Source organism: Scyliorhinus torazame, chromosome 12, assembly GCF_047496885.1.
Source record: "Scyliorhinus torazame isolate Kashiwa2021f chromosome 12, sScyTor2.1, whole genome shotgun sequence".
NCBI classification, from domain to species: domain Eukaryota; kingdom Metazoa; phylum Chordata; class Chondrichthyes; order Carcharhiniformes; family Scyliorhinidae; genus Scyliorhinus; species Scyliorhinus torazame.
In genome coordinates, this window is record NC_092718.1 from 29,334,826 (window position 1) to 29,353,208 (window position 18,383).

At 47.1% G+C, this 18,383-nt stretch overlaps 1 protein-coding gene across 3 annotated transcripts in view; it reads right to left on the reverse strand.

Moving 5' to 3' along the window:
- Positions 1–693: 693 nt before the first annotated feature.
- Positions 694–18,383, reverse strand: part of LOC140387470 (dipeptidyl peptidase 8-like) — a 64,791-nt gene continuing 47,101 nt past the window's right edge. For all 3 annotated transcript variants that reach the window (XM_072470592.1, XM_072470590.1, XM_072470593.1), the window contains exons 16-20: positions 14,559–14,705; positions 11,688–11,840; positions 9,759–9,901; positions 5,903–6,014; positions 694–4,330 (exon numbers count right to left, since the gene is read on the reverse strand). In XM_072470592.1, coding sequence (XP_072326693.1) covers positions 4,214–4,330; positions 5,903–6,014; positions 9,759–9,901; positions 11,688–11,840; positions 14,559–14,705 — 672 coding nt within the window. In that variant the 3' untranslated portion in view covers positions 694–4,213. The remainder of the gene's footprint in view (positions 4,331–5,902; positions 6,015–9,758; positions 9,902–11,687; positions 11,841–14,558; positions 14,706–18,383) is intronic.

Consider the following 18,383-nt stretch of genomic DNA (forward strand, 5'->3'; position numbering starts at 1 on the left):
GCTTTACCTCTTTATAAACATTTTTTTTAGAGTACCCAATTATTTTTTTCCAATTAAGGGGCAATTTAGCGTGGCCAATCCATCTAACCTGCACATCCTTTGGGCTGTGGGGGTGAAACCTATGCAAACACGGGGAGAATGTGCAAACTCCACACAGACAGTGACCCGGGGCCGGGATCGAAACCGGGTCCTCAGCGCTGTGGACAGTAGTGCTAACAACTGCGCCACCCTGCCGCCCATGGTTAAGCTTTACCTGACCTCTTTTAAGAATATTCATCACTCACAAAATCACTGCTTGCATTTATTTGAATTGTACTGTTTGAAAGATATAAATTAAATTTTCAAAGACTAGTTTCATTCCAGTCAACGTTGTTGATTAATAGCGGAAAGTGATGAGACTTGTCTCTGTGGGTCTTTTTTTACCCGATCAGTACTGCTGATACTTTCATAGGACAGCCCCATAGACACCGTCTTTTGCACACATGACTACTGGAAACAACATCATCTAACTTTCAGAAAAAACATAGCTGTTAAGCGCTAGCTGTTGTTCATCTGATGTCACATGAGATGTTGCTCCCCCGATCCACTAAACTCAACCCCAAAAAATATTAACTTTTTACATTAAGTGTAGTACAACTGGCTGAAGTGCCACAATAAACATAAAACCATTTATTCAGCGTGATCTTTCAGAGATGCATTTTCAGACCAATTCTTTTATTTATGGTGCAAGTTATCTGAAATTGTTATAAACAGTGCAATATAGACAGGGGCCACCCGAGGCCCTGGACTCCTCAGGCTCCGCGCACAAGTTTGGTTAGATTCCTGTACAAAACTGATGAATTATCATTACGACTGTGTCTGTTCATTTACAGGAAGGAAAAAACCCAGTCTGGGTATTTCTCCCCTTTTCAGTGAAAGCAGAAACAAGCGACCCATGTCAAAAATTGGCCAAACTGGGGGTAAGGTTCACCCCTCGTCCCCATCATGCTTAAACAAAGCTGAACATTACTGATCTCAATGCAAACATTCAAATGCATGTTATATTTACAGCAACAATTTGCCATGTATGCTTATACATTTGGACTGATTGTGTAACTCTGCAGAATACAATTCCTGTTTCACTGGGTTGCAGAAACTCTAGAATGTGTTGACTTTGCGTATCCAAACTTGGTCCCAAAACAATTTCACAGTCAAAGATTTGAAAGGAACCAAAGTTGAAGGAATGTGACGAAACTGGTGAGCTTGCTGTTGGTGGCAGTGTTGGAGAGCTTCATGGTAGATTGCTTCATCCACAGGTTTAACTAATAGCGCTGAATTTGTATGGACAGTGACTGCCTGCTGACATTTACTGAATGCAAAGAGCGAGGATTCACCAATGTCTTCAACAATAATTCCCCATGTTGAAAAATTCTGATTTATGTTTTCATTTGATTATTTTTCCAATTTCTATGGAAGAGTGGATTATTTCTTTATAGACCCAAGAGGCTAAATGCACAAGAATTAAGCATGGACGAAAAGCGTTTTCAGTGAGCTCCTATCCTGTTTATATTACTTCGCACTCGGTCTACACTGAATCACACCAGCACACCTCTAACCTTTGTCCTCCTGTGTAAGTGTGACAATGTGGAAATCTAGCATAAGGAATAGCACAGATGCATTTGAGGGAAGCTAGATAAACACGAGAGAGAAAGGAATAGAAGGATGTGAGTGTGAAGCTTGGTGGGAAGAGGCATGTGCAGAGTATAAATGCTGGCATGAACCTGATGGGACTGAATGGCCATTTTTTTGTGCTGTATGTATATACCGGTATGTCTGTGTAACCATGTCAGTGCAGGATTGCGCCCTGATTATTGAACAATACAAATTCATGGTTACTCCCCATCTGTCAGTGTGAACCTAACACCTCCACACATTGACAATGTATTCATTCATGCCAACTTACTGGTACAACAACACGTTCAGAGGGATATACGGTAAAGTTCGTTCTTCCAACAGATTAATCAAAGTCTCGAAAAGCTGCAGCAAATTATCTTAAAACAAAGTGAAACCACTTGTGGAGCAAAGAATGCGGCCAAAGGAGCATATGGTTTTTCTGAATCCAATTTACCACAAATGTATTGCCACATCAACAGCAATTCAACCCTCAATATTCTCACAACTGCAATATTCATAATGGAAAAAACCATCAGCAGAATTTTTAGGTTAAAGTCCATATTTAAAATAAAAATTTGATTATCTGTAAATGTCCCCATTAGTTTGTCAAACCGGTTTAGTGGGCTGACTAGAATAATAACTTGCGCCTTTTTTTAAAGATTGAGTTGTCTCATGCTTCCGAGGAGGTCATTAACTGGCTGTAAGAGCCTGGAACTCTGAATCCAAAACAATATGGTTTAACTCATCAATAAAAGACCCTTCAGGGAGGAGTGAAGAGACCTCTCAAAAACTATTAACCCCCCCCCCCCCTCCCATTCAATACCTCAGATATCAGCAGAAAAGAGGCACAGGATTCTTTTACCAAGTCAGAAAACAAGTAGGCAAAAAGACATTGGGGGAGAAATTTGCTTACACAGTGCTGCTAGCACAGACGTAGAATCATAGAATCCCTACAGTGCAGAAGGCCATTCGGCCCATTGAGTGTGCACCGACCCTCTGAAAGAGCCCTCTCCCCCCAACTCCACCTAGCCTGCACACTGAGGGGCAATTTAGCATGGCCATTCCACCTAACCTGCACATCTTTGGACTGTGGGAGGAAACCGAAACACCCGGAGGAAACCCACGCAGACACGGGGAAAAGGTGCAAACTTCACACAGACAGACTTGCATTGATCCCTTTGAGGCAGTAGCACTGAGAGCTGCTGCCCACTCGGCCCACGTGGAGTTTTTCAACATCAATCAAGCGGCATTACGCTAATGGATCTCTCCCTCACTGAATGCACTGCCAGTATGAGATGGTGTTGTGTTCACTCTGGCAGCTACGGAGAAACAATTAATTTGTATTGTCCAATAATGATTCAGTATCAGGGCACAATCCTACACTTACATGTTTACACTGATTTATCAGTACTTGGTATTTACAGCATAGAAACTATTCAGCCCAAAAGATTTATGCCAGAGTTTATGCTCCACACGAGCTTCCTTCCATCTTGCTTCATGTCTTGCTTGTTGAATCCACGAACATATAATCTACCCCGCTTCTATACATTGCCCTCACCTCACAGAAAACAAACAATTCTTTGCAGATTGTATGCTGAAAAATCTAAACAAGCTTGGCAGTGGGTATAACTCTTTCACTTGTATCTGAAAGAAAATAAATAATCCACGACCAGATGCAGTTTTTTAAAGTAATAAAAATGATACCGTTTAAGACATTAATCAAAACATTACTGTTACATAAAGTGCTCAAAAATGTTTCACAATCATCTCCATTTACTCTACAATCCATGCAAGTACAGTCATTGCTGTTTTATGGTAATTAAGCAAATGAATCACAGCACTGGCAAGGCTGGGAGCAGATGCTGTGGTGATGGAAAGCAGAACTGTAGGGCTGGCAGCCAGAAGCAAATGGGTAAATCTCACTAAGCTGATCAACTCACAGGAGGAAGATCAGTAAGACGGTGGAGTTCTAGATAGCCATGTTGAATCAAAGAGCAAGCAACATAGAATTGGAGGAAAATTGCTACATTTTTCAAGATTTACTGACATTCACACATTCCTCAGAAGAAATCATCCTTAATGCCCGTAACATGCTCCTGGAAAGTGAAGTTTCCGTGATCATGGGTCTTATTTTACATTCTCAGTACAAACAGCAGAAAGTGATTGTCAGGCACTATTAGTGAGATTATAGGTGGTGCGTTATAATTTTGGAGACGGGGGTCGGGAGAGATGTGAGTGAGCATTGCCACTGTGGGATGGTGCTAGGGAGCACTAGCCGTGAGATACAGATGTGTCGATGGTGAGCAATGGAGAAAGGGATGCTATTGGGAAAGTAAGATGAGGGCAATGGTTGTAAAATTGAGTGAGAATCGTCACTGCTATTTGTATGATAAAGAACAGAGAGGTGATTATTAATGGAAAAAAAGAGATAATTAATAGTAGTGACTTATGGCGAAGAGCAGGTCACTATTGTGAGGCATGGGAGCAGTGTCTCTCTTCTGCCATCTATTGCGTTGAGTTGTTTGCTGAGATGGGAAGTCTCAAAATGAACAAATATCTTCTACTTCATGGCAGCAATCTGGGAAGCCAGGTTCTCCTGAAGATAGTAGAGCAGATACAGTTCATAATGTTCACCGGACTCTGGAACACGGATACTATGCCGCTCCTGAGGATACACCTTGAACAGTTGAAAAACATCAATTTATACATTTAAAAAAATACAAGTATCCTTATTCTACAGCTGCACAGATAATTATTAGTACTATTTTCCATTTCTTTTTGTCCTGAGTACATTTCTTCTAGCTGAACAACTTGTTTTTGTTTCTCTCTCCATGTTTTGCCCTAAATTGGAATTAACCCATAATGTTTCTGTAATGTTAAAGTCAGTCATTTCTTTCAACAGTAAGTCAGCAGCCTGGAATCAAGTTGTTTGCCATAATAATTGGGTCCAGTCAGTGAAGCAGATTGGATCGTAAGAAATAGGGGCAGGAATAGACCAGCTGCCCCATTGATCCTGCTCCACAATTCAACATGATCAGGGCTGATCGTCAATTCCTCAACTCCCGCCCTCTCCTCATATCTCTTAATTCTGAGATATCAAAAATCTGTCCATCTCAGCCTTAACGATACCTAACGCTGGAGCATTAGAGAATTCTAAAGATTCACAACCCTCTGAGTGAAGAGATTTCTCCTCATCCCAATCCTAAACACTTGACCCCTTATCATCATAAAATCCTTACAGTGCAGGAGGAGGCCATTTGGTCCATCAACTCTGCACCGACTCTCCAAAAGAGCATTCTACCCAGAGCACTCCCCCACTCACCCGCCCACCCTATCCCATAACCTAACCTGCTCATCCCTGGACACTATGGGGCAATTCAGCATGGCCAATCCACCTAACCTGCACATCGATAGACTGTGGGAGGAAACCGGAGCACCTGGAGGAAACCCTGGCAGACACAGGGAAAACGTCACACTTCATCCACACAGACAGTCACCCGAGGCCGGAATTGAACCTGGGTCCTTGGCGCTGCGAGGCAGCAGTGCTAACTGTGCCACCGTGCCGCTGCTGGGGAATTACTGTGTCAAATCTCAAATGCTCCAAGCAAAGGAGGATATTGTAACCGGTCCTACGTGTGCGAGTGTATGTCAGATCAATCTACGATTCTTTGAAAACACAAGACCTAACTCAGGCATCGTCAAACTCAGGGGCGCGACCCCTGGGAGGGTCGCGGAGCCGTCCTTCGCGGCGCTCCCGATGGCGCAGATCTGCACGCAACAGCCGGCTTTTAATAATGCCGGCTGCAAGCGGCCTTCAAAATGGCCAGGAACAAATAAAAAAAATTTGGCCGCACTGCGTATGCGTGCCCGATCATCGGTGTGCATGCACAAAACTATGCTCATGCGCACCGATGATCGGGCACGCATGCGCAGTGTGGTCGCATTTTTAAAAATATGGTCCGAGCCTTTTTTGGTAAAGTTCAGGGGGTCAAAGGGACCATTGGGGCCAAAGGGACCCAAAACCATTTCCTCCATTTTTGCCAGCAACAAACAAGGTAAGAGAAAACGGTGGGTCGAGCAGGTCGGCCGGCGTGGGCTGCGAAGGTCGGCCAGTGTGGGTCGCGAAGATCGGCCGGCGTGGGTCGCGAAGGTTGGCCGGTTGGTAAAAATGTGTCCCCGGAAAAAAAGTTTGAAAAACACTGACCTAACGGATACAGCAATTTTGCTCACTTGCGGTGTAACAGATTACCTGCAAGTCGTACGGCCTCCCTGATCGAACGAGGAAGCTAAGCAGTACAGTAGTATGAGAAAAGTGAACATTTTCATCGAGAAATCCATGTAAGAGCAGCAGCCGATTGGGACTACAGGTGGGAAAGAAAGAAGGAAATGTGGTCACTGTTCATTATCCTTCACAATTCACATTAAGGATAGCAGCAATTCTCAAGAGTCATGTTGTAAAACTTATTGCTGATGATAGTAGAGACGGAAGAGAAAATGCTGGAAAATCTCAGCAAGTCTGGCAGCATCTGTAGGGAGAGAAAAGAGCTAACGTTTCGGGTCCGATGACTCTTTTTCAAAGCTTCTGTTTCAGATTTGTTTCTCTTGCGTTTCAGATTCCAGCATCCGCAGTAATTTGCTTTTATTTGCTGATGATAGTCCTCACCTTCCGTCCTCGAGAATGTTCTTCACAAAAAGATTCCTATTGCAAAGGCTAACAATGTTCCTCTAACGTGCCTGCGCCACAAGTCCGCAGGCAAATGCCAACTCTACTAATGTGCTGCTTTTTAAAAACTGTTAACTCTATTATCCGAAACATCAAAGTCAAATTTAAACTGCAGTTGTAATATTGTGCAGGCATAGATAGAGCAGGATGCTTAGAGACAGCTCACCAATTCCTCAGAAGTGGTTAAGTTTAGTTGAGCAAAGCGGGACAAGGACCCACTGGAATGTGGATCGTACAGGCCGATCTCGCTCCTCAATGTGGATGCAAAGTTGCTGGCAAAAGTGCTGGCCACGAGGATCGAGGACTGTGTCCCGGGGGTAATCCACGAGGACCAGACGGGATTTGTAAAGGGCAGGCAACTAAACACCAATGTGCGGCGGCTGTTAAACGTGATAATGATGCCATCGGAGGAGGGAGAGGCGGAGATAGTGGCAGCTATGGACGCGGAGAAGACCTTTGACTGAGTAGAGTGGGAGTACCTCTGGGAGGTGCTGCGCAGGTTTGGGTTCGGGGGAGGGTTTATCAGCTGGGTTAAGCTCCTTTACAGCGCCCCGGTGGCGAGCGTAGTGACGAACCGGCGGAGGTCGGAGTACTTTCGGCTGTACCGAGGAACGAGGCAGGGGTGCCCCCTGTCCCCCCTGTTGTTTGCATTGGCGATCGAACCCTTGGCCATGTCATTGAGGGAGTCTAATAAATGGAAGGGGGTGGTCCGAGGGGGAGAAGAGCATCGGGTGTCGCTATATGCGGATGACCTGTTGCTGTACGTGGCGGATCCAATGGAGGGGATGGTGGAGGTCATGCAGACTCTAAGGGAGTTTGGGGAGTTTTCGGGCTATAAGCTCAATGTAGGGAAGAGTGAGCTCTTTGTATTACAGGCGGGGGACCAAGAAAGAGGGATAGGGGACCTACCGCTGAGGAGGGCGGAGGGGAGCTTTCGGTATCTGGGGATCCAGATAGCCAGGAGTTGGGGGACCTACATAAACTGAATCTGACGAGGTTGGTGGAGCAAATGGAGGAGGATTTCAAAAGATGGGACATGTTACCGCTCTCGCTGGCGGGTAGAGTGCAGTCGGTCAAAATGGTGGTCCTTCCGAGGTTTCTGTTTGTGTTTCAGTGCCTTCCCATCGTGATCACTAAGGCCTTTTTTAAGAGAGTAGGCAGGAGTATTATGGGGTTTGTGTGGGTGAATAAGACCCCGAGAGTAAGGAGAGGGTTCCTGGAACGCAGTAGGGACCGAGGAGGGTTGGCGCTGCCAAACCTGGGGAGCTACTACTGGGCAGCAAATGTGGCGATGATCCGCAAGTGGGTTATGGAGAGAGAGGGGGCGGCATGGAAGAGGATAGAGATGGCGTCCTGTAAAGGAACGAGCCTGGGGGCGTTGGTGACGGCACCGCTGCCGCTCTCGCCGACAAAGTATACCACGAGCCCGGTGGTGGCGGCAACGCTAAGGATCTGGGGCCAGTGGAGACGGCGCCGGGGTGCAATGGGAGCATCGGTGTGATCCCCGATCAGGGGTAACCACCGGTTTGTCCCGGGGAAGATGGACGGGGGTTTCCAGAGCTGGCATCGGGCAGGGATTGGAAGAATGGGGGACCTGTTCATCGACGGGACGTTTGCGAGCCTAGGGGCACTGGAGAAGTTCGAGTTACCCCCGGGAAATGCCTTTAGATATATGCAGGTGAGGGCTTTTGTGAGGCGACAGGTGAGGGAATTCCCGTTGCTCCCGGCACAAGACGTTCAAGATAGGGTGACCTCGGGTGTATGGGTCAGGGAGGGCAAGGTGTCGGAAATACACCAGGAGTTGAAAGAAGAAGGGGAAGCGCTGGTAGAAGAGTTGAAGGGTAAATGGGAGGAGGAGCTGGGGGAGGAGATCGAGGAAGGTCTGTGGGCTGATGCCCTAGGTAGGGTTAATTCCTCCTCCTCGTGTGCCAGGCTCAGCCTGATACAATTTAAGGTGATCCACAGAGCGCACTTGACGGGGGCGAGGTTGAGTAGGTTCTTTGGGGTAGAGGACAGATGTGGAAGGTGCTCAGGGAGCCCGGCGAACCATGTCCATATGTTTTGGTCATACCCGGCACTGGAGGGGTTCTGAAGAGGAGTGGCGGGAGCAATATCTCAGGTGGTGAAAGTCCGGGTCAAGCCAAGCTGGGGGCTAGCAATATTTGGAGTAGTGGACGAACCGGGAGTGCAGGAGGCGAAAGAGGCCGACATTCTGGACTTTGCGTCCCTAGTAGCCCGGCGAAGGATCTTGCTAATGTGGAAGGAGGCGAAGCCCCCCAGCCTGGAGAAATGATATGGCTGGGTTCATAAAGTTGGAGAGGATTAAGTTCGCCTTGAGAGGGTCTGCGCAGGGGCTTTACAGGCGGTGGCAACCGTTCCTAGACTATCTCGCGGAGCGTTAGAGGAAGGTTGGTCAGCAGCAGCAGCAACCTTGGGGGGGGGGGGGGGGGGGGGGGGCACGGGGGGACGTCCTGGGAGGGGGGGGACTGCCTGGGAGGGTGGATGAGCAAGAGATAACATGAAGGGTTGGGGAAACTGGCACGTACGGGTGAGGGCCAGTGTACAAAGCTGTGTAAATATATCATTTTGCCATGTATATATCTTGCTCTGCGCGATTTCTCGTTTTCTTTTGTTACGGGGGGGGTTATTGTTTGTAAGGGAGAAAAATTGTGTTAAAAAACTTTAATAAATGTATATATTTTTAAAAAAAAGTTTAGTTGAGGACATGAATTATCCAGTTTGAATCATCTTACTCAAATGAAATAACAAACTTCTCGGTTGAAAAGTTAGACTTCAATTTAATTCACTGTCTTGCTGACCCAAGTAACAGTGGTACTACAAATTATTAATTATTTTTAGGATGAGATTCAAACAAAAGCAAAATACTGCGGATGTTGAAAATCTGAAATAAAAAAGCAGAAACTGCAGCGTCTGTGGAGAGAGGAACAGAGTTAACGTTTCCGGTCTGCATCAAGAAGATTCATGCGGACTTGAAACATTAACTGTTTCTCTCTCCAGATTCTTCCAGACCTGCTGAGCTTTTCCAGCATTTTCTGCTTTTTATATATTTATTATATAGCATACAGACTTCCCCGGTTACCAGGACACAGGATTTTATTTGTCTAAAGTTGCTAAACTCACTTAAAACTGCTCCACTCAACTCTAGCTAGACGCTTATGCCAAGATAATAAGACACTTCTTTCCACAAAATGCAATTTATAAATTTTAAGGTTTACAGTTGCCAAAGGATCTTTAAGGCGCTGAATGCCAAGTGTCCATAGATAATATTTGATTGTCCAACACTTATGATAGACAACCAAATTAAAGACAATTTGAATTTTGAATGGACTTTGGGTTGGTTAAGTAAAGTAGTGGAACTTACTCAAGAGGAAATCGGTCAACTTGCATCGCTGCTGATCCAATATCGTAGCCACTCTCATTTTTATCTGGGAGACCCATGTAGCGTTCCGTGTATCCGGTATCATAGAAGATCCACAATGTTACAGGGGCTCCAGCTATGGCTACCTGCACAAAAAACAAGGTTACAATTTGCAAGCTTCAAAGTACACCCTTGGCAAGATAATCAGAAAGGCCCAGAGCACATGAAAATAGATCAAAATGTTTTGACCACTATCTAGTTTTCCTCCAGAACAAATTGGGGAAGAGCGTTGCCATCATCTTTGATCCTTGGTGCAAACTCCACACCCTTGTCACCAATTCCAATCCGGATTAATAGAGACGTTGTGATGGAGAACAGTTAACTGCCAAGCTTTCGTTTCAAATTCAAACCTGGAAGACCGACTCTGAATGGTCAAGGCATAGCCATGGGGAATGAACCAGGGAATGGCTGTCTCCCATGCTTTATTTGATTTATCTTGCGAGCTGTCCTTCTGAGTGTGAGACGAAAACTTGTGACAATAAGCGATTTTCATTTTTTCATTTCAGGTTCTCCTGGTTGGACTTAAATTTTCTACCCTTCATAGGTAAAGATAAAGTTTCCATAGTTCCAGATGACCATAGGTCATCCCCTTTGAGAGGGAGAGCTGACTGGTGGTGATTTAACCTGCGGATCACCGTACCTCAAGCAAGAGGCAAAATTGAGAATCGAGAAGGCGGAGCCTTCATGAATAACCTCAGCCTGATCGGTTTAGCTCAGTTGGCTAGACAGCTGGTTCATCGTGCAGAGCGAGGCCAGCAGCGTGGGTACCCTTCATAAACATCAGTTTAACAACTCTGCTTCCTGTATTTAATTTCACACTAATTCTGACTCACCCATGTATTTTGCTGACTTATGTTCAATGCCCAAATAGTCAAATTTAAAACTCATATCTTTATATTTAACGCCTTCATCGACCTCAACTTGCCCATCTCTGTGAGCTCTTAAAGCCCCTTCTACTTCCAAACTCACCTCCAAACCAGGGGTCTTGTGCACCCTCTCCTGCGTTCACCCAGCACTGGAGACCATGACTTTAGCTGCCTGGGCCCCACGTTCTTCAGTTTCCTTGCTAAAAGCCACCTGTCCTTTCCACCTTTAAAATCATTCTTAAAATCTACCTCACTGACCAAGCTTCTGACCAGCCCTCCTATAACTCCTCCTCTGGATCAGTGTCCTTTTTTAGTATGCCACCATGAACTGAATTAAGTTATTTTAAGATTCTCAGAAGTTTTGATCACGTGAATAGGGAAATAATATTTCCTCGGGTTGGCAGACGGAGGTGAGGCTGATCAAATTAACTTGTCATGAGGGCGCGGAGGAAGGTTCGGAGAAATGTTTTTATCCAGGGAATTCTCTGACCTTTGTCACAGAGATTAGTTGAGGCTGAGGTCACGGTATTGTTTACATGAAAAGTGGATAAATCTGTAAGACAAGGGAAGCTATAGAGCTATGGGAACAGAGAATAGACAGTAGGATTGGTTTTGGAATAGTTCACCAAAAGGCTGGCACAGGCACGATGATGGGCTGAATGGCTTCCTTTTGTGCCGTGAATTGCGAGAAGTCAACGGCAAGCCATCAACCAATAGATATGTCACATATGATTGGTCCACGTGGTAGCCAATCTGAAGAATGTAGCTATGAACAATGAGTTCAGATTTAATAGCTGTAGAAACGTCACACACCAGTCAATTTATATAAAATGGAAAAAAGAACAATCTTTTTTTAACTTTTTGTATCTTAGATGCAGGCATTCCATTCACACATTACAACGTCAGGTGATCAGTGGATATCCTCACCATTAACGGGCATATCCAGTCACTTAGCTAATATTCCTATTGATCGAGCTGTGTAGATGAGAATGGGTAATGTACAAACCTTAAATATTTCTGGTCTCCTCACTAGCCCCATGAGGGACAGATAACCTCCATATGACCAACCATGAATTGCAATACGTTCCATGTCAACAAAGCTGTACTTGGCGGCCAAATACTGTAGTCCTTCCACCTGGTCTTCAATTTCGACCTGACCCTGCGTGAGAAATTCACTAATTAGAATGTTAAAACACTGTGTTTTTAAAAAATGTATAGTTATTAAAGTTTTTCAACAACACAATTTTTTCCCCTTACTAACAATAACCCCCCCGCGCCACCCCCCCCCACCCCCCCGCCACCCCCCCCCCCCCCCCGCCACCCCCCCACCCCCACCCCCGTAACAAAATAACACGGAATCGCACTGAGCAAGATATATACATGGCAAAATTGCATATTTTATACACTGGCTCTCTCCCACACGTGCCAGTTTCCCCCACCCTTCATGTTATCTCCTGCTCATCCATCCCCCCCAAGCAATCCCCTATTCCCCCCCCCCCCTCCCTTCCCAAGACGTCCCCCCCCCCCCCCCCCCCTCCCCCAGGGTTGCTGCTGCTGCGAGATAGTCTAGGAACAGTTGCCACCGCCTGTAGAACCCCTGCGTAGACCCTCTCAAGGCAAACTTAATCCTCTCCAGCTTTATGAACCCAGCCATATCATTTATCCAGGCCTCCGGGCTGGGGAGCTTCGCCTCCTTTCACATTAGCAAGATCCTTCGCCGGGCTACTAGGGACGCAAAGGCCAGAATGCCGGCCTCTTTCACCTCCTGCACTCCCGGTTCGTCCACTACTCCAAATATTGCTAGCCCCCAGCTTGGCTTGACCCGGACTTTCACCACCTGAGATATTGCTCCCGCCACTCCTCTCCAGGACCCCATCAGTGCCGGGCATGACCAAAACATATGGACGTGGTTCGCCGGGCTCCCTGAGCACCTTCCACATCTGTCCTCTACCCCAAAGAACCTACTCAACCTCGCCCCCGTCAAGTGCGCTCTGTGAACCACTAAAACACTGTGTGTTTAATATAAAATTACACCACACCATATGGAGTACAAGTACAGTTTGTCAAAAAGATATTCAGTTTAGACCAGACTTAAGAAATCCAATTACACTTTTTGGAAGCCCAAATTGTATTCAGATTGAAAATTGATAAAATGTATAGAGCACATCTGTTTAAGAGGCACCGGGATCTTTAGGTAAAGGGATTGAGTTACTGAGTGACAAAAGTGCAAGAGAATGAGTGAGTGGGTGAGCTTGAGAGTGATCAAATATGAGATTTAGTGAGAGTGATGAGTGTAAAGAGCAAATGAAAGGGATGAGTTACTGAGTGTGAGGAAGTGGAGTTGTGAATCAGTAAGGGTGAATGACTGAATGGGAAGTCCAGTGAGAATATGTTTGAGAGTAAAAAGGTGAGGGTGAGTATGAGGGGGTTGAATTACTGAGGGAGTGACTGAGTGACGGATCGTTTGAGTGAGCAGAAGTGTTAGAATGAGCGCGTGTCAGTGAATGTGGAAGAATGCGGGAGTCAGTCAGTGATGCAGCTTCAACCTAGGTGCCCGTCTTGTCACCAAGGTGAGCCATGATCCCCTAGTTGTGGGCAAGGTAAAAGATGAAATTTAGTCCGTACAAACTGTACCACTTGACCACTCAAATATATAGGGTGCCTCGTGTCAAGTAAAGCACGCAAAGCTAGTTTCTGAAATGGCATACGGTTCATGAATGAAAATAAGACTTGTGTTTCAAGGAGCGCAATTCTCCCATCGGGAGACTAAGTCCCAACGCCGGAGTGAAAACCGGAGTGTTTCATTCCGGCGTCGGAGGCCATTCCCAGCCCCCTATTCTCCCGCCCCCGGGGGGCTAGGAGTGACGCCGCGTCATTTACGCACGCCGGGCCTTGGCACCGCGTAAAAGCGGCGCTGCGTAAATGATGCGACCGGCGCCACGTAAATGACGTCACCTGCGCATGCACGGTTGCCGTCCTCCCCGCGGCTGCCCCGCAAGAAGATGTCCAATGGATCTTGCGGGGCAGCGGAAGGTTGTCCTTCAGAGAGGCCGGCCCGCCAATTGGTGGGCACCCATCGCGGGCCAGATCCCTTTTGAGCCCCCCCCCGGTGCAAGAACCCCCTCGCCCCCCCAGCGTTCCCGCGCTGTTCCCACCGGCAGCGACCAGGTGTGGATGGCGCCGGCGGGAACCTGTCGTGTTGGTCAGGCCATTCGGGCCGGAGAATCGGCGCTCACCCATTAACAACGGCAAGCAGCGATTCTCCCAGCGGCCAGCCGTGATTCGCGCCGCGCCGGTTTGGGGGTGGGTGGGGGAGAATTGCGTGTGGGCGTTGGGACTCGCGCGGCGCCTGGGCTATTCTCTCACCCGGCGTGGGGGGGGGGGGGGAGGAGAGAATTCCACCCAAGATGTTTATAATCTTTTATTGCCATTACTTTTATGCTCTCAATTGCTCACCGATTTCTAAAACTATCTTTACATTTCCTATTGCAGATGTGCCTTTTCATGACTGCACACACGTGGATCAGGCACTGATAAGTATTTAGTATCACTGTCCACTAAAATGTCAGTGCCCAAACCGAACCATTGTACAAGGACCTCATGAGGCTAACGGCACCCTTGCTTCAAGGCCTCTGCTGATGCTTGCTGACAGGAGGTATGCGAGAGCATCCCACCAATGGCACGCCCTTTAACCTTAAGATGCTCAGCTTACCCCCACAGCTCTGTACCCAAGATCAAGAATTTAGCAAAGAACCCGTTACATAGCAATCCAGTTGATATTCTCCTGTGTTACCCGTCAAGTTGTTCATTAAGCTATTCCAGGCTCATGTTAAAAGGACTGCATTGATGAAGCCAAAGGATAAGGCATTCCACCTACCATCTTGTATTTCAAGGCACCTTCAAATTTAAGGCCTCTGTGGCAGGATCCCCTGGAATCGATGACAACCACAACATAACCAAGTTCTGCCAGTGTGTTCAAGCGCAGGTACTTTACTCCCTTAAAGCGATTGTTTACTAACTGTACCTGTGGGGTAAAAAGAATAAGAGTTTTGTCTATTGCATCACATGTTGAACAACTTTAAACCCAAATTACTTTTACTTGGGAGTAAGTAATAAGGCAAAACTATATTTCTTTTCAATGTTACGGTATTAGGGAGAGTGCAGAAAAGATTCAGGAGGATGGTTCCGGGTTTGAGGAACTCCAGTTACACAGAAAGATTGGAGAAGCTGAGACTTGTTTCCGCGGGGAGAAGGTTGAGAGGAGATGTGATAGATACATTCACAATCTTGAGGGATCTGGAGAGAGTAGGTAGGACAAAACTGTTCCTACTGGTAGGTGCAGTGAGAACGCGAGGGCACAGATTCAGAGTAACTGGAAGAAGAAGTAATGACAACATGAGGAATAGCCTTTTCATGAAGTCAATGCACTGCCAGAGAGTGTGGTGGAGGCAGATTCAATGAGGCATTCAAGAGGGAATTGAATCATCATCTGAAAAGAAAGAATGTACAGGGCTACAGGGAGTGTGTGTGGTGGTGGGGTGGCATTAGGTGACTTGCTCCTTCAGAGTTAGCACAGACATAATGGGTTGAATGGCCTCATGTGCTGTAGCCATTCTGTGAAACAAACTATAATTAAAGGCTATAATTAGACGGCTTTTGCCACCTGATCTTCCATTCACTGCTTGGTGATCTCAACATCATCATAGTCCTGAGCAGGAACCATCACTTTCTCACACGGAAGGAGAGGAAATTAGCAAAAAGTCGTCCGTGGCTACATTCTGATCTCCTCTCTGATCCTGCAGCCAATTGCTGTGCAGCTGAGGACCAGATGGTCCAGCTTTGGTGCAGAAATGTTTTAGTAAAAGCCGAAAGATTTATACGATCTGAAGCCCTAGAGTGGACACTGCATGAGGTTGACGGACCATTAAAAGCCAATAAAGATGCACTTCAAACAGTGACATTTGACCCCCAAGAAATATCCATCTGAAATCTTTTAAAGAGGGTTATTTCTAACTCATCTGATAATAGAAAGCTGCACCATTGCTCTTAGATTGATTTAAAGGGACAGCAATTGGCAAAATAAACACAAAAATAGTGAAAGGAATCACAGGAATGAAGGCGTACAACATTAAAGGAAGTAACTAATCAATAGATAAGCAATTGGAATGGAAGATGTAGCACATGAGGGACTATCCCACAAATCTCAACAGGTAATGGATTAGCTCATTAACTCACTCAATAACCTAACAAACTGTCAAGTGAATTCCAGCACAGGTCAAGTTGGCTAGACGATGGTTAGTGCATGGATCAGATTAACACCAACAGCACGGGGCTCCATCCGCGCTCCATCTGAGGGAGACACAGGGCCTACCTCCTCGCCCTACTCACAGTAAATAAACAAAGCACATCACTTTACTGTGGCTTGGTGAATAGTTGGCAAGGGCCTGCCCTTGGGTAGGGAACTTGAGAAGAATTGAGAGATATTACATCTTGGTAAGAAAAATAAAGGGGGGGTCACACATATTTCTTGGAAAATAAGAATCACAACAAAGGGGTCTGGAGGTACAACAAATAGACAATTGGCTAAAGTAGTGAAGAAATGTAATAAAAGGAAAAAACCAAGCACCAGAGCTTAACAGATAGAATCGAACAGTCGAGATGTTACGCTACTTGTATCAAACCAAGATTGGTCCACACTTCGGGCACTGTGTACAATTCAGGCCGCTCGAAGTATAAGAATGATATAGAGGCACTAGCCTCCCCAACAAGAAAAAAAGAAACAAGAACCCAACAAGCAAAAATTATACATTGGACTTCCCACATATACAATAACCCCCCCATATAACAGTAAAAAAACACAAATAGGGAAACCCCCCCACCTTAACCCAAACGCCACCCCAAAAAAAATTAAACCTACTCAGGACATCAGCCCACAGACCCTCATCTTTCTCCTCCCAATTGCCCTTTAACTCCTCCACTGAGGCCTCCTCCCCTTCCTGCAGCACCTGATAAATTGCCGAAACCTTGCCTTCTCCAACCCATACACCCGAAATCACCCTGTTCTGAATCCTACGTGCCGGAAGCAGCGGGAATTCCCTCACCTGCCGCCTCACAAACACCCACACTTGCATGTACCTGAAAACGTTTCCTGGGGGGTAGCAGAAACTTCTCCTCCAGCGCCCCTAAGCTCGCAAACGTCCCATCGATGAACAGGTCCCCCATTCTTCTAATCCCTGCCCGATGCCAGCTCCGAAACCCCCCATCCATCCTTCCCGGGACAAACCGATGGTTCTCCCGAATCGGGGACCAAACCGAGGCTCTCACCTCACCCCTGTGTCACCTCCACTGCCCCCAGACCTTCAGCGTCACCGCCACCACCGGACTCGTGGTGCCTTGTCGGCAAGAGCGGCAGCGGTGCCGTCACCAGCGCCCTCAGGCTCGTGCCCACACAGGATGCCATCTCCAGCCTCTTCCACGCCACCCCCTCTCCCTTCATTACCCATTTACGGACCATCGCCACATTGGCTGCCCAATAATAGTCACATAAATTCAGCAGCGCCAGCCCCCCCCTGTCCCTGCTAAGCTCCAGAAACACACTCTTCACTCTCGGGGTCTTATTCGCCCACACAAATCCCATGATGCTCCTGCATACCCGTTTGAAAAAGGCCTTGGGGATCAAAATGGGAAGGCACTGGAACACAAAGAGAAACCTCGGAAGGACCGTCATTTTGATCGACTGCACCCTGCCCGCTAGTGAGTGGCAGCATATCCCATCTTTTAAAATCCACCTCCATCTGCTCCACCAACCGCATCAATTGAGCTTGTGCAGGGCCCCCCAACTCCTAGCTACTTGGATCCAAAGGTACCGAAAGCTCCTTTCCGCCCTCTTCAGCGGTAGCTCGTCTATCCCCCTTCGCTGGTCCCTTGAATGCACCACAAAGAGCTCACTCTTCCCTACGTTGAGTTTATACCCCGAAAAGTCCCCAAACTCCCTGAGGAACCGCATGACCTCCGCCATCCCCATCACTGGATCCGCAACATACAAAACAGGTCATCAGCATACAACGACACCCGGTGTTCCTCTCCCCCCCCAAACCAATCCCTTCCATTTCCTGGACTCCCTCAGTGCCATGGCCAGCGGCTCAATTGCCAGTGCAAACAACAAGGGGGATAAGGGGCACCCCTGCCTCGTCCCCTGGTACAGCCGAAAGTACTCCGACCTCCGCCGGTTCGTAGCCACACTCGCCACGGGGTTCTTTTTAGCAGCCTGACCCAACTGATGAACCCCTCCCCGAACCCAAACCTCCGCAACACTTCCCAAAGATACTCCCACTCCACCCGATCAAAGGCCTTCTCCGCGTCCACAGCTGCCACTACCTCCGCTAGGGCATCATAACCACATTGAGGAGCCTCCGCACATTAGTATTTAGCTGCCTACCCTTCACAAATCCCGTCTGGTTCTCATGAATCACCCCCAGGACACAGTCCTCAATTCTCGTAGCCAGCACCTTCGCCAGCAACTTAGCGTCAACATTGAGGAGCGAGATCGGTCTATACGACCCACATTGCAATGGATCCTTGTCCCGCTTCAAAATCAAAGAAATCAGCGCCCTGGACATTGTCGGGGGCAAGGTCCCCTCTTCCCTCGCCTTATTAAAAGTCCTCACTAGCAACGAGCCCAGCAGGTCCACGTATTTCCTGT